At 45.1% G+C, this 16,779-nt stretch overlaps 1 protein-coding gene across 13 annotated transcripts in view; it reads left to right on the forward strand.

Moving 5' to 3' along the window:
* Nucleotides 1-2,411: 2,411 nt before the first annotated feature.
* Nucleotides 2,412-16,779, forward strand: part of LOC134022149 (calcium-activated potassium channel subunit alpha-1a) — a 114,918-nt gene continuing 100,550 nt past the window's right edge. For 8 of the 13 annotated variants that reach the window (XM_062463423.1, XM_062463429.1, XM_062463432.1 and 5 more), the window contains exon 1: nt 2,412-3,346. In XM_062463423.1, the coding sequence (XP_062319407.1) occupies nt 3,059-3,346 (288 nt within the window). In that variant the 5' untranslated portion in view covers nt 2,412-3,058. The remainder of the gene's footprint in view (nt 3,347-16,779) is intronic. The other 5 variants (XM_062463436.1, XM_062463433.1, XM_062463434.1 and 2 more) reach the window with 2 other exon arrangements.

Raw genomic sequence — 16,779 nt, forward strand, 5'->3', positions numbered from 1 at the left:
ACGGTTTTAGAAAAGGGTAAGGTCTCCTGGCCGCCTGTTTGCCTGTCTGCTGGGTGTCTGTTTCAAGACAGCTGCTGACAGCTCATCTGAACTTGAGAAGACTCCAGTCTGACAGCAAGAAATCTTTGTAGTAGGCCCAGGCAAGCCACAGCCTTTCTCAGCTTAGCTCAAGACTTGTTACCATGGTGAGAGGAATGTTTTTCTTCCTGTTTCTCCCCCCCCCAAAAAAAAAACAGGCCTTGCCCCGCCTTCTCTGCCTGCCCCAGGTCCCACAGCATGTTATCTCCCCCAACTCAAAATGGCCCCTGGGATTACCACCTCTGATCTCATGTTAAGCTCCTCATCTGTCAGCGCTGGGCTGATCTTGCTTTGCTCTCTGGGTCCACGGTCAGGAACCACTCCAACAGCTGGCTTTTTCTAGAAAATGATCAGTCCTGGATCTTGTTGATTAGCCATCAATAAACACCACTGATGATTTGCTATGATGATGGAGAAGAGATACTCAATGCCAATGCCCACTTTCTCACCAGTTTGATACTGAATGTTAACTGTTGAACATGTAGTACGGTTAGGTTGAGTGTTATCAGGTCAGCTCACTCTGTAAATCTCCCTCACTGGAAATTACTATTGACATTTTGCTCAACACACACAGCAATTCACCTAAAATGCAGGTTCAAATTTAAAAAAGTATTTTTGTTTCAGTCCATTCAAGAATGCTGGTCTCTAGCTATGTGAGTGTTGGCTCTGGAAGGAGCAACCTTCCAAGATGGAGATCAGGGAGAAGAGTGGTGGATGGCAGCATATCTTCTGAATGAGAAGCACCCTGCAGGCTATATTTATTCCATCAGCGATGAGAGCTGGATCCGTCATTCTTTTACCAGATAAGGGGTTTTCAATCTTCAGATTATTAGTGCATGCACAGTCTGCTCTTTAACACACAGCTCTGCTTTTACCTAAATATTTCTGCTCTTACATATATATTTTTATGTATTTATTATTATTGACTGACTTGTAGATTAGGCTATTCATCACCTTTCTCCTTTCTCACCCAAACTTTTTTCTTATGGTAAAAACACAATATCCAATGAAACTGCACAGATATTAACAATAAATCAAAACTGTATTATAAAACTTTGTGAGTTTTCTTGCACATGTATATGTTTAGAGACATTCCAATGAGAAAAGCTGATTGCTGTGAGTGAACAGTGAAAAGTCCTCTTGCCTTTAGGCTACCAGATATTCACGTTCAATATAATGTTTTAGGTCGTTTATGCTGATTTGCAACAAAACTGTTTCATTGGAAATCTAAATGCTTGCACAGACATTTAATACTTCACAGCAATATATTTTACCAATAGGCTTGTCTCCAGCGTTTTACAACCCATCCCCCAGACTGAAGATTTTGTTACGAAAGCTATTTCCGTAGAAGCATAATATTCCTTAGGCGATAAATCACCTCCATATAGCACACACAAGTCAATATATCTTCTTTACACCTCATTTCAACTGCATGTGTGTTTGCTTTTGAAATTGCCAGACCACAATATCTTGTGTCAAAATATGAAACTGTGTGATATAGCACCCTGATACACAAATTGGATTATGATTCTGCTTTAGGCTACAGCGCACACTGATCTTTGATGATTTCGTTTTTGACTTCTTTTAACTGTAAAACTGGGTCAAACTTTTCTGCTTGAATTCATGAGTAGGTAGGCCTATACCTTATATAATAAGAATGGAATTGGGTGCGAGACAACTTACTGCTTTTGACTATTATACGACCGGGATCTGTTGCTACTCATTAGTCACACCGGTCTCTGCCAAATCTGAATCTGAATGTCAGAGGGGTTCGTTTTGGAGACAGACTACACCTGATTTTAAAATACCTTCTTCGAATGAAGGCAAGTTACAGCCACTGAGGAAGAAAATACGGTGTCCATCAGTAACAGTGTAGGCCAGTCTATGCAAACAGTCTTTAGCTATCATGTTCCGCTCTTACAACGAAAATGGGGACATTGTGTCGAATGGAGTCACACGTGACCAATCTAATAAAGGTTTTTAAATGGACACTTTAGAAATATCAAGCCCACATAGCAGTGTGCCTGGTTGGTAAACTAAATCGGAATTGACTGGAAATTAACTGAGCAAGCCCTACCACAGTCATGTAGAGGCTACAGAACAGCAACATGCGTCATTTCTAACACAAAAAGCATAAAGATGCAGCAGTAACCTAGCCTACGCATGTAAGTAAGCTTCATAAAGCAAAGACTGGATTGCAAGGCACTTGGTATAAGCTAAACATCCTCACGATATTATTGCGCTCTGTCCATCTTTATTATTAGAGCCATGCTCCGCCCCCATACCTGTAAATCTCCCTAGCGTTCTCTGGAGCGGATCTGACAGGCGATATCAGCTGGCCGCTCTGTGCGACGGCTGCAGGGGGGGACGAATGAAGACGGAGACGGCGACATTCACCCGAGCACTTGTCATTGTACACGGTTTTTTCAAGGAAGATTACTGTTATATGATGGCGTTTTCCTATTAAATTGAACAGCTGTAAACTTGCAATATCTTTATCCAGCCGAAGGGTATCGATTCAATTGGTTTTCGTGGAACTCAAATCGATTCCCTGTCATTAATAGCCAGGATCTTTAGATGGAAGACGGCTAGAGAGGTCGGACAAAAACTGAAGAATAGACATTTTCCATATCGAGGTGTTTCTAATTTTCCGACGTTACATTGGTAGACACGACGGCGGCAAAATGAGACATTCTTTGCCATGGCTTTGAAAGACTCGGAAAACCCCTCCAAATGAAAAGCGCTCAACGGTCGTCATTATTGCGGATTTAGATGCCTCTCGTAAGGGGACACAGACCTGTTATTTTGGAACAGTCTGCGTGTGAGACGTTTTCATCTATTGCGGACATTCCTTCGTATTGAAACAGACAACAGACAATTTAGGTGGGTGAACAGTTTAGTGTGCAGAGGTATATTTTTTAAGCAATATGGCTGGTGAGTGGGGCTGGGGACGCTGGCATAGGCTCTCCAAGGCACCTAAATGCTAGCTGAGGCGGATGCCCCCGTTCTCCATGGCAGCGGCAGCTCTATGATGACTAATAAGATCAATAATAATATAAATCCGGACTCCTCGATCTATATATCCAAGATGAACTTGGTCATCCCGTTCTCGCCGGACGTGCCCTGCGACAATAATGGACAGCGCATGTGGTGGGCATTCCTCGCCTCCTCCATGGTGACGTTTTTCGGAGGTCTCTTCATCATTCTCTTGTGGAGGACCCTCACATATCTGTGGACGGTTTGCTGTCATTGCAACATCAAAAACAAGGTAATTCCCATTACAGTCAACAGGCTTTAGCTATCGATCATACATTATTCCTTGTGCGTAATTTCCGATGAATCACAAAGTTTACATAAAACAGTAGAATTTGTAATTATGTTTAATGTGTAATTCACGTCTCCGTCAAGTCATATTCAAATATGACCACGGAGAGGTAATCAACAGTGTCATATTGACATGAAAACAGTGCATGGTCTGTTGCATTAGCCCTCACTGTGTAAGTGACTCACCATTACAGTAGCCTACTTATGAGGAGCAATGCTTCAGCTAGCAGAACTGTCATCCATCTGCAATAAAAGGCCTGCACTTTTGGGAGGGCAGTGCAGAGAGAAAAACCTGATCATGTTTTTCCCATCTAAGAAACATTGTGAGGAGAATCCCCATGCTATATGTCAACAACATGCCTCCCTGCCAAAGTCCTTGCTCTACCATGTCCTTCAGATTATCTTCGGAATTCCCTACTTCTACTGGACAGGTCAATACTCATCGTTTTGTTTTCAGTATTTTCCTTCATGGAATGACCATAGCTGCTTTGATAAAGGTTATTTGCATTAAGATGAAAGGTCATCAGCTCATTGCTTTGCTTGGGGTGGCCCACATTATGGTTGAAACATTTGAGTCATATGTGGCTTGATGAAAAACTCACTGTTCTATACAACTTTAAGATAGAATGAGATAAAGAATATATTATAGAAATATAAAACAACATGTACAAATATCAACATTTGCGATACACACAAATGCTGATTGTACAATTTACTTCAACATGTTTGCAAATATAAAACATCTAATTCCATGTAGACTTGGCTAGACTGATGAGCATGTTTTCTTTGGTAGTGTTTGGAGCATAGTGAAAAGGACAAGTGTGAGTCTGTGACAAGTAGATTCATTGTTGCCTATGATGCTGTATTCATTTTACATGCTCACTGAAAAGATTATGTAGAGATTGGGGCAAGAGAGATACCATATTCACCCATGATGCCTTAAGGATTGAGTCATATTATTATCCCTGCTTTCATGCTACAATGTCCTGTTTGCATCAGAGTGCCATTTGGACCAAGTTCTGCCAGGCATGGTGACAGGGGCACCAGATGAGATGAGAGAAGGGTGCAGAAGTAGGGCACCCTCGGCTGATTCATTTTAGAGACGAACCGAGCTGGATTCTCATGCTCGTTTTCAGATTGTTCACCTCCAAAAAAATGGGGGGATGTGAAACTGAGCATTAGTATTTTGTTGTCTTTTGTATTTGTCTTTGACGGGACTTCGCTTGTTGTACTTTTAAAGGCAAGATTGATATTTTCGATGCAAGAATTTGCATTTTCTGTCACACCTTGGTAGTCAGGAGTCGGATAGCAGACATTAAGGGGTTAATGATGAGCTTTCTGGAGTCTCCACTCCTCATTACATTTTAATTACCTCCATCAAAACAGGCTGGCAGGCACACCCAACGGCCTGCTCCCTCCTCCTCACAGTCAAAACGCAGTGTGAAAACCCAGAACTCAACTGAACTTTGTCACTCCGTTAATGAAGAGACAAACACGTTCTTCATCAGCATTGAGTGGACATCTGCATCCTACCAGGAAATGATTTCAGTCTGTAATGAATGTACATGATTGAGAGACAGATCATTCTTTTCCATTCGTTTTTGCAAATGCCATTTAGTTTGTTATGAGGCTGTCAGCACACAGTCATTTATCACGCTCATCGGCCAGTAAATAAGAAATGTCGCTGTACCATATGCCACTCGTCCTTCTGTGTCCTGTTGAAAACCAGATGATTAAACCCTGAACAATAATTGGGCATCCATCTTGTGTCTGCTGGTGTGTATCAGTACATGTCCAGCACAAGGGGGAATGGTGATTGAAAGGGCTCCCCAGTCCAGGGCATCCATGTTCATTCTGTGTCCCTGAGGGGAGGTTCCTAAGGGGGGGGGGGCAGTCCTACTCCCAGGGGTGACTTTGGGAGGGGGCTTGACACTTGGTCTTGGAGGGAACAGGCTTGTTAGAAGCATTAAGTCGAGACACCGGATATGTGTCCAGCTGACTGGTGAAGCTAGCAAGGTTGGCATGGTGCTAGTAATGGGATGCTTCGCCCAGGTGGCGTGGGCTTACGCTTGTGATACTGGGAAATGGGTATCAGGGATGTGGAAATGGAGGGTATGGAAACGGGCTGTGTTGCATTGCATGTTCCTTGCCACCACCCACAGCTGTGTTCAAATCCTCTGAAACGGCACCCTTTCAAAATCTCCTCTCCATCGTAATCACTGGCAGGTGAGAGTTCCCAGTTGGACCCTCGACGCAGTGCACACATATTCAAGAAGAAAGTAGATAAAGGAGAGGATTAAGGAAACGTGTTGAAATCGAACATGAGGTGCCCTCACTCAAACCTTACCCAGGTAGTTTCTCAACAAAATGAGATTGCATAACCTAAACAGAATGGTAGAGAGAATATTTCAATTTAAAGGAGCTAGTAGCTACTGCTGCCAACCAACAAGTCCTTGGCGATGCAGTACAGAGGAAAGGGTGTCTTGCTGCAAGGCTTGTTAGTATATGCCTGTCCTATTTTCTCTCCCCATGGTTGCAGTCCTGCTGAGTTGCAGTTCCTGGTGCTGGCTCACTGTTGTGTGTGTGTGGTTGTCTAATGAGATGATGTCCTGGTTCCTCACACGCAAGGCCAGACTGCATTTTGTGATGTGGACTGTCAAGTTTGGTCCGCCCCCCCCCCCCCTCTCTGTCTCTCTCCTCTCTCTCTCTGCATTAACCTTTTAGTGAAAGTGAGCCTTTACAAAAGTGTAAATTAATTTGAGGATCAATAATGAATTCTAAATTGTTATCAACTATTTCTATGGTAATCAGTTCAGACCCAAGCCAATGCTGACAAATGCACTAAGAATCTTCCGGTTACAGCCACCAAAGCTGCCCTACTGCAATGCCCCTGTGTGTGCAGTGCGTAAATGCTGTGTCTTGGAACATTTGGACAAATGGTCCACTTATTGTGTGTCTGATATTGCGAGAGGATTGCAGAGGTGCCTGTGGGGAAGAACTGTTGTGTATCCCCTTGTGCTTGGCAACCAGCCGGTTGAATTTTGCTCGAGCAGCAGAGAGCACACACCCTGCAATCAGCTGTCGCTCTCACTAAACCTAACGCAGCTCAGGCCAATTCAACTGAGGTTAACCAAGCCTTGTCCAGCCTAATCTAGCCCAGCTCACCACCACAGCCTAGTTCAAAACTACTCACAGAGTAGTTCAGCTCACTCCCACCTACAGTAGCACTATGACACGAACAAACGGTTAACACCATTGATGACCACTGTACTCCTGTTTCTCTCGTCTTACATAAAGTCTGCTTCTACCGTGTGTTCGGTTTATTTAAGGGCTCATTTAAACGATTTGAGGGCCTGAGTCACTATTGTCTGCACGGGAATTTATCTCCGTGGCTTTCAATGGGCTTGGTGCCCGACTTTGTTTGTATGGGAACGCTTCTATTCTGCGGCTGTCCAGGGGTTGACTTCCACACATCTTGTCATGTGTTGTTGATACTGGCTAAGAGTGAGCGTGCCTTTAGAGCCGTCCCAGGGCAAAGCGTGACTAGTTTCCACTGCCACACATGCTGTCCTCCCTCAGCCTCTCATTCTAAATAGGAAGAACCACGCTATCTGACATGGCTCCACTCCAGAAATGAAGCAAACGACAGAATCCAAGTTTTCGGGTTACTTTTAGTTCAGACTATTTAACCCCGGATAAATAGAAGGGATTGGCCACAACATTTGTTTGAAATGAATGAATGAGTAGCTCAAAAGGTATTTATAACCCCAGATCCTCCTACTTGTTCTAATCCTTTTTCTTAAGGACCAACTTGGTAGCCATCTAGGGAGAGTGCTAGTCTGTCCCCCTGATGTATGCTAATCCACACTGCCCATATATCTACCCAAACTATGTGTACCATGAGGTGGGGGCCCAGCGCCCTTTCCCCGCCACACTGGTACCCTACTGTTATGTCTTCTTTTGCTTGTCACCGGACTATTAAAAGGACCTCCCCTTCCCAGGAAGTATTCCAAGGGTCAAGAGTCAGACAGGAAGGTATACCTAGCTCCGGGAAAAGCGCCGGAGAGGCATTCCCGAGGTTGGGAACATTCAGTGGGGGCTACACCACCTGATCCCGGCCTAGCCAAACTGGCAGCGAAAAAACCATTAGCATATGGCTCTCCTGGCGTAGCTAAGCTGAACAGAGCAGGCCTGCCTAGGGAGGCCTGCAGGATGGAGATAGAGCCTGGGCTAGTCTGTGAGATCATTGGTGCCTGAGGGCTCCTCATCTAGCCAGCCAGGCAGGCCCCCAGCCTCAGCTGTTGTTGTCCTTAAAGAGATTGACGTGAGGGGTTCTACTTATGGAAATGTTTTCCTGCCATGGCACAGGCTTTCTGCGGCATTTGTCGCCCCTACTCAAGGTTGTCGAGTTAGTTGGATTCCTTTGAAATGGAATGGAGAAAATAATATTGTTGTGTAATTTGATTTATTGCATGGGCGGTGGCTTAAGAGCCCTGCCCTTAAATCGAAAACTCAGAATGATCTGTTAAGGCTAATACTATAAACCACCGTTTTTTTCTCTGCGGGAGCTGCGGCGAGAGAGATGGCGTAGTGTGTTTCTGAACATGTTATGCTTTACGGAACCATTGTGGGTTCTTGTAATGAAGAGCCTATGGAGATGCCCCATGTCCCTCTCCTTTATTCCTCCAGGCACGGAATCAGAGGGTCTGGACACTGCTGGCACACGCACAGCCCAGGGAAGATGGGGCAGCTCTTTATGTGGTGCTGATTACCAGGCACAGCAAGCCATCACCCTTGTCCCCCCCCTGCCTGTCCTCCCTCACGGTCTCCCCCCACCGTCCCCGGGAAGCCAACGGAGCGTTGATCTGCCGACATCAAAACGTGCTTTACGTCATAATTGGTGCTTTGAGCCGTGTGCAGCGATGCAGAGAAGAGAGGGAGGAGAAGAGAGAGGGGGGGGGGGGGGAGAGAGAGAGAGAGAGAGACGGAGACTTAACAATGTGTAGAGGACATGGCTGTGACCTTCAGGGATCACTGTGGTGCTTCTGTTGTCTGCTGAGAGACCAGAGCTCGATGTTAGTGACCAACATGGCCAAGTTAGCCAGACTGTCTTTGGGAACATGCAGGCTGGGCTATCAAGCTAAAAGCCATTGAGGATGGTAACGGCGTGAACAGAATCATTGCTAATTTCCTGTGGACAGAAAAATAGCAGAAGGAAGCTAAGCTAGCATTCTAATAAAATAGCAGGAGACATACTCCAACATCTCACTCTGCACACCAAAGTATATAATAGTATAATCTTGGGTACCAATATATATATATATGGTCCAAAGGTGACATATTTACCAGCGCTACCATAGGAAAAACAAGTATTGATCACCTACGCTTAGCTTAGCTGCAAAGCTAAAATGCTAATAACATGTTTGGCAGCATGCCACTGTGTAAGCTAAGTGAAGAACAGCGCCTGGTAATATACTGTTTGTTACAGGGAGGCTGAGGCTCAGGTAACTGACAGTGAAGGACAGCTCCCCAGTGAAGCCTTGCTTAGACGATGTAAACCTCCTCACACAGACACCGATTTACCTCTTGACTTCCTTTGACATTTTCCAAAGCAGCTAACACGCTGAACACCCCAACTGTCAATTAAGGCCTTGTTTGGTGCCTGCAGAAGAGAAATCCCTCAAGAGTCCTACCTCTCTCAAGGTTCAGCTTGCCCAAGATGCACTGAGGTACCGAGATGTTTCCAGACCGATGCAATTTCCGAAGAGTGACAGAGGGCTTTGTAAGTTGATGCTAGCGGTGCTGAGACAGGATTGACAGCGTGTAGACATCATGTACAGATGCTGTACGGCTCGCTTAGGTTCACGGCCCACATCTCATTAATGATTGATGATTATGCAGAGTTGCGTTGTCCACTGACAGCTAATGCTATTGAGTGAAGACAAAAGATTTATCGGTCAATAGTCGCTATGCTATTAAGTTGCACAGCTTCCCTCCAGCAAACCCTGTGGAGTAAGGATAGTGTTTTTTTGTGTGTTGGATAACTGCTTGGAGCTCAACCAGGGAATGGCAGCTATTTTGGGCTTTTGCATATAATGCATGTTAGGAACTTTTCAGAGTTAAGCACAACACTTGAGGCCCATTGGGTGGGCTGAGTGATGAAGCAGAAAGACCTGACAGGTTCTGTAGCTGCACTGCATACACGCTCAACGTGAACATCCAGCTACATAGTTATATTGCCGACTGAGATCCTTTATCATCCTTTTAGTATGTATTTTACCCGGTTCTTCACAAGGTCCTTTGACTAATTTACTAATGGCTATCCGTTATGACCATAATCCTGAATGGAGAATACAAATCTTTATTATTAGCATACTAGAATGATCTCAATATTGATTGTAATGTCTCATAGCTTTGTATCTTTACGCTAGGCTGTACAGATAAACTTACATAACAAGAATGTATGATGCACGCCACTCCTTCTCCTTTTCAAATGAAGAGCAATCCATGTTCTAGAACGTTTTAGGACCGTTTCAACCAAGCAGCAACCTGCTTGGTTGAAACGGAACACAGTGCTCTTAGAAAGAGCATGACAAAGGGACACAGGCCTTCATTGCACAGCAAATCGTGCTTGACATAATTTGCATGTGAATTAATATAGACATGAGTTGCTGGTACTCAAAATAGTACACAGTCCATATGTGGCCCATCAGTCTGAAAAATGCCCTTTAGCTAAGCACAGTAGATGAACATTCTCTTGAGTTTGTTAAATAGCATGCAAACGACTACCGTATTCGAGGCTCCTTTAAAATCCCCCCAACTTCCCCCAAATCCTACATGAAATCACTAAATGGTGAAATCATTTCCAACTGTAACAATGAGTTTTCTTATCAGTATGGGGAATGAAGCCTAATTGTCAGTGATTGTTTTTATGAAACCACCTTGAGTACCACGAGTAAAGCTCCCCAGTAACTATACTCTACAGTACGTCTTGTGGAACGTTACATTTTCAAAGACGAATGGCTTCCCTGTTTGTTTCTCTCCCCTCAGATATGGACCTGGAAGTGTTGTTGTTGTAGATATGGCTTCAGTATTCTGGTGCCAGACTGGGTACTGTTAACGCCTGAAGTTCATTGATCAGGGTTCAAGGCTGTGTGTTAGCAGGGGGTGGTTAAGATTCAGGCTGCGTGGTCTGCAGCTCATCTCGATTCAGAATCCATTGGCCACGCTGAAACTCTGGTGTTGAATCTCAGTGTTTATGGTAGGGTGCATAAAACATGCTGACCGTGGGCCTTAGCTTTTGTGCTCCAGTGGAGATTTTCAGCACCATGGAGAGCTCAGGGAGGTAGCCAAAGCCAGCTCCTCATCCTCCAGATGTTTTCGAACAATGTCACCGACGCGGCCGCCACAAGCCCACTCATCCTAAATCATTGCGGCCTCTCCGCTGTTTGGCGTTCGTGTGCGGCTTTTTAGATCTGTAACATATGTATTCTCACTCGTGGGAGTGGACCAGCAGGAAAAAATAAGTTGATCTCTTTCGAAGAGTTTATTCATTTGGTTGTCATTGTTGTGTCTGAAAACTTTGATCAAAGGTTGGACTCTCCTGATGAGCCAGAACCATTCATCATCTAGAAGGAGAGCTTGCAGCTGCTGCATAACTAACGCCCTTGGGAATTCACCATGAGTCGGAGGCCTTGCTCTGAAAACCCGGCGTCTAATTGGTTGCATTGAAACCAAGTGGAACGTGAGGCTGATACTGATACTGGCAGAGAGCGATGAAGTGAGGCGACCGAGAATGAAATAGACAATAACCCTCTCGTTGAAACAAGTGGCACGGGACGAGATTACATTGGAACGGCTTGTGGAAGACTGGTCTGAGATCAAAGCCTGGCCTCTCAACTCTCTCTGTCTGTCTGTCTGTCTGTCTGTCTCTCTCTCTCTCTCTCTCTCTCTCTCTCTCTCTCTCTCTCTCTCTCTCTCTCTCTCTCTCTCCTTACTTTCTCTGTCTCCTAACTCACCAGAGGGGTTGCGAGGTCACTTAAACTGACCTTTTCCTAATTGGCCTCCTTCCTTGGACCTCCCTTTCATTACCCATTGTGTTCATACATGTACATATTTCACGTGTATCACATGATTCTCTGTAGTGATGGTACTGCATCATTTTTTCATTTTTTTTAACTTTCCTCCCTCCTTTGGTGGTGTTTTCCTCCCTACTGTTATACTCGTTTATGAGTTTGCTACAATCACTTGGTGTGTTGTTTTCTGAGGGATAGGGTTATGACCTATCTCTCTTTCTCCCTCGGTCTCTCTCCCTCTTGTCCTACCCTTATGTCTCTCTCTCTCTCTCTCTCTCTCTCTCTCTCTCTCTCTCTCTCTCTCTCTCTCTCTCTCTCTCTCTCTCTCTCTCTCTCTCTCTCTCTCTCTCTCTCTCTCTCTCTCTCTCTCGCGCTCTCTCTCTCGCTCTCTCTCTCTCTCTCTCTCTCTCTCTCTCTCTCTCTCTCTCTCTCTCTCTCTCTCTCTCTGGCTGTATTGGGTCCGACTGTGGGATGATGAAGAGAGCCGAGGGCAGGGGACTGCTGTAAGCTGCCCTGCTGTACTGTGGTGTGCTCTCTGGTCAGGGAGAAACATGAGCTCTGCAGCTGCTCTACTGAACATTGTCTGCAGCGAACACAACTAAGAGAAGATGTGTCCTGGCACTCTTTCAAAAGCCACAGGCTTTCCTCTCCCTCTCTCCCTCTCTATCTCTCTCTCTCTCTCACGCTCTTTTTCTTTCTCTCGCCGTCTCTCTTCCTTTCATATGTCGACACTTTATTTTGGATCTTTTGAATCTTTTTTTGCGAGCAGTTTGTCTCCCTGTCTATTTCCCCTCCCTGTCTCTTTCCCTTTCTTCCTGCCTATCTCCCAGGAGCATCCCCATTCTGTCGTTGACCTTCAGGTTCTCCTTCATGGTGTCCACCCAGGGCTGCTCTCCGCTGGGCGAGTGGCTCTCTCCATTTGGCCCTCTGCCCTGGAGGACCCACGCAGTAGGAAATCCAGGAGGGCAGGACACGGATGATGTCACAGATGACAAAAGGAAAACGCTTGCAAAGCAGTAATCACAGACCAACCCGGTCTCTTTTAATAATGCGGATGAAGTGAGGGAGTGGGGAGGCTAACCAGCGAATGATTTTGTGCTAAAACAAGACCTGTGTCCTAGTGCAAGAACCCATACTCGTATGTTAGGGACGGTTAGTATTCATGACATCATTGATTTCCCTATCCCCTGCGTATCCAATCCCGGCGCTGTGTGCCCCTTTAAGGAAATGACCCCTGTTGGGTTCCAGAAATGGAAAGCAGCGAGTCGCTAGTCCCCAAAGTCACAGCCTTTCACCCACCCTGGGGTCAAAGTTGACAAGTGTCACAGGAGAAATTAGCCGTCTGTGTGCTCTCAAATGACAGCCAGTAAACAGGGCAGAGGCAGGGATTTTGGGGGTGTAACTCGAGCCACACAAGCTGGACCATGGAGCCAGAGACCATTTTCTTTCCTTTTTCCTTCCTGGACCAGGCCCCAGCCTGCTAGCAGTGCCTCTCTGTGATTACAAAGACATCGGTGCCCTGGTCGTCACAGTCATGCTCCCTGTCCATCAACCCAACACATTCCTGAGAGGCGTGTGTGAACTTGTGTGTTGTCCCCTAGTTTATGCAGTTTAAAAATGCATGTTAAGAGATAAGAGTGGAGACACTAATGCCAGGTGAGAAACATCTCCTCATTATATATAGATAAAGAGGATTCATCGTAGCCTTGTCTGCTCTCACAGAATCTGGTCAGAAGACCTGTTGCCACACTGCTCAACTTACACTTAGTAAAAAAAAAAAAAAAAAAAAAAAAAAAAACTTGCTTTGTCATTCAATGTCAAAGAGCGGTTTCCTCAATTTGTGGCTATTCGTCATGACATAAACTGAGAAAGGCAATTTTACATTTTGATATGAGGCCAGTTGTTTTATCTACATGTCCTTTTCCCAAGTTCCTTGCTAGGACAGTGAATTGTGTGCAGAGAGCAGTTGGTACAAGAGGATCTAGTCTGAAGGCTGTGATATATTGAGATAGCCATGCATGAAGTGATTTACTGCTGTGTCGCAGGACCAGCCTTGGCCCTGTGTCTCTCTCTGTCTCTCTCGCACACACACACACACACACACACACACACACACACACACACACACACACACACACACACACAGGCACACTGATATGTGTATTAGGAAGCTGACACTTAGCCGGTGTATGTAATCCATGTGGGTTAGAGTAGCTGTGTCACTGTGGCCTGCCCATGAGACACAGCAGGCAGGCATGGATGAAGACTGACGCAGCCTCAGAGAGACAGGTCAAGAGCAGGGACTGACATAACAGGTCAGGGGGTGCATTGATGGAGATCTACCTTCACAGTCAGCACGCCACATTTAACCAGAGTTACCTCAGTTCATACAGTAGCTGTGTGTCAAACTAAACTGACATAATGCTACTAATGGACTACATACAAGTATGCACACATACAGCCATACACGCACACAGTTGGTACTCTTGCTAACTGTCAATCGCTTTGTGTGGTTGTTTGCCTGACTATGAAGATGAGGTTGGTTTTAGGATTAAGGTCTTTCTCTGAGACATAATCGTATGACCTAGCTTGTATCCTGTTTGAGGTAATGACTTATGTGATTAATTCACTGTAGGAAGGGGGTATTACCTCATAAAAGAAATTGCACCCCTCCATTGATCAAGTTCAACTCTTTTGTTACGTTTTACAGTAAGCTGTTTCTCAAGTTTTCGTTTTTTGATATGGCAAAATATTCTCAAACCGCCTAGTTTAAACCAGTCACCATTTGAAGTGTATAGAACTTACCAGAGGAAGTGGGGGTGGGGTGAAGGAGTGAGTGGGTGAGTGGGTGAGTGCCAGAGAGTGAGTGAGAAAGTGAGTGGGTGGGGGCCAGAGAGTGAGTGAGCATTAGTGTGTAAGTGGGGTGGGGTAGGGGGGGCCTGAGCGAGAGAGTGTGTGCGTGAGAGAGCGAATAGCAACAAGCAATTCATTAAGATTGTCCTCGTGATGGCAATGGCTGACTGTTCTGACTCTAATCTCTGAAGATACGTTTATGTTTGGGGGGGGGGGGGGAATTGTACTTTGTTATTTTGTCATTCCAATTACCTCCCGAGTCGCACATCTCTGTTTCTGGAGTAATAAATAAAATCAGATGGAGCTGTTTTTAATGTTGACTCATCTGGACTGCCAGCCAGCAAATCAGGGTGAAGTTATAGTCTTTCAGTGCATTTGTGTCTGTGTGATGTTCAAATGCAATTCTCCTCGCTCAATTGTGTGGTTAATATGGCACTCACATTTCAACTCTATGCTGTGGAGTGATATTAATGGCTGCTACCAGACCTGCTACTGTGGCTGTCTGAGACACATATTGAATTCTAATGGGAGGAGTAGCCAGATGCACTACAGGTGGAATCCTCAGATCATGAATAATGGAGAAGCCAGTGTGTTGATATGTTTTATGGACACCAATACTGCAGCCGCATTATTAATGAGGCCCCCGACTTCTATGGGAACAGAAATGAATCGGATGATGTGTGTGTGTGTCTGCGGCTCAAAACCACTTGCTTGGCTCCTCTGGGAAAAAGGGCGTGATAGAATTCAATCTATACACACACAGTGCATTGTTTGTCCATCAGAAGCAGTCATTGGAGTTTATAGGAGTATATTTTTCTATTCGGAAAAACCTTTACTGCTGTGTGTGCAGATACGAACAGATAATCCATTAGCTGGATTGAATGGACTTGGTCCGTGTCTCTGTTCAAGTCAAGTCAAATGTATTTATGAAACACATTTAAAAACAACTTATGTCGACCAAAGTGCTGTAAAGTCAAATCATATAACCGACTAGACATATTTATAGGACATGACAAACATAAACAAAAAATCCTACCCCATTGCAGACTCAACTGCTAAAGAAAAAAGATGGGTCTTAAGGTGGGATTAAAAAAGTTCAGGTCTCATTCTGATCTTTTGGGGGAAAACAGACCACCGAGGTGCCTTTATCCACTAGCCTTGGCTGGAGTTCAGTTGTCTGTCAGATCCCGGTCCCACGACCCATGACCTACTCTGGAGGGGCGTCCGCTAAGGAGGATCTCCTGGAAGAACCCAGAGTCCAGTTAGCACTAATCCTGCTGTGATAGTGAGCACCAGCTGCAGGACATGGTCTAATTAGGAGGAGAGTGCTTAATACCTCACAGTTTGTCCTCCTCCCATGTAATCATCCACCCATTCAGGCTCGTTCCTCGCTTGCCTCTCACACTGTGTGATTGGACAGAGAGTGAAAGAGTATGGAATTACTTCCTGAAACAATCTGAATCAATATACATATATATATATATATATATATATATGTATGTATATATAAATATAACTGACTTAACTCTGCATGTCATAATTTATTTATACAGTTAATATGCAGTTAGGATGCTGTCAGGGCTAGAATTTCAGGTTCTTGTTGAGTGTGTCTCTGTGTCTGTGGTTATGAATGTTGGCTAACAGGCACACAAAAACAAAAACACACACTACAGGGTGTGTAGTTACTTTACTTCTGCATAATGTTTTTTTTCCAGGCACGCCAGAGTCTTCATGCTCTGTCATTGTTGAAACGGGTTTTAAATAGACATGGATATTTGAAGGCAGCTTAGTTGCAAGTGTGACACACGTGACCTGACTGGGGCGCTGTCAATCCACTCCATTATAGAGGTCCCTGGATACTTTCCATAGGCAAGTAAGTCAGGAGACTGGATCCTGTTACAATGTTTCCTTTGGTGTCTGTCTCATTACCTATGAGGATCGATTGACAAATAATATTGCTGAATGACATTTAGCAACCGCTAACATGTCTAACTCATGACCTGAGGGGGACGCTTGAATGATGTCTCGCATATACACACTGCAAACCCCTGGTCTGTTGGCCTGTCTGTCCAACTGCATTTTGCTCCAGCGGACCAAAGGCCAGGCGGCCTGTGATTGAGCAAAACCAGGCTACCTTGTGCCAGGACATACTGAAGCGAACTGCGAGCCGTTGGGATCTTCTTGAGTTTCCTCAACGCGGCTCAATCCTCGTCGCTGACATTTCCCTAAGACCTAGCCGTGGCATGTGACATCACAGGGGATAGGTCTTGTAAAGTCCGGCCCGCGGGCTTGAGTGTGTAACAAGGTTTTACTTGCTGGGTTCCTCTCCCCGCCTGGGTGCCAAAAATAAAGTGACGGTATTTTGGAATTCTGCCATCCGCGTTATTAGAACAACCTTCTCTAAGACACCGGTGCACCCACAACAGGGCTTTGGACGGGGAGTGGGTTT

Source organism: Osmerus eperlanus, chromosome 6, assembly GCF_963692335.1.
Source record: "Osmerus eperlanus chromosome 6, fOsmEpe2.1, whole genome shotgun sequence".
NCBI lineage: Eukaryota > Metazoa > Chordata > Actinopteri > Osmeriformes > Osmeridae > Osmerus > Osmerus eperlanus.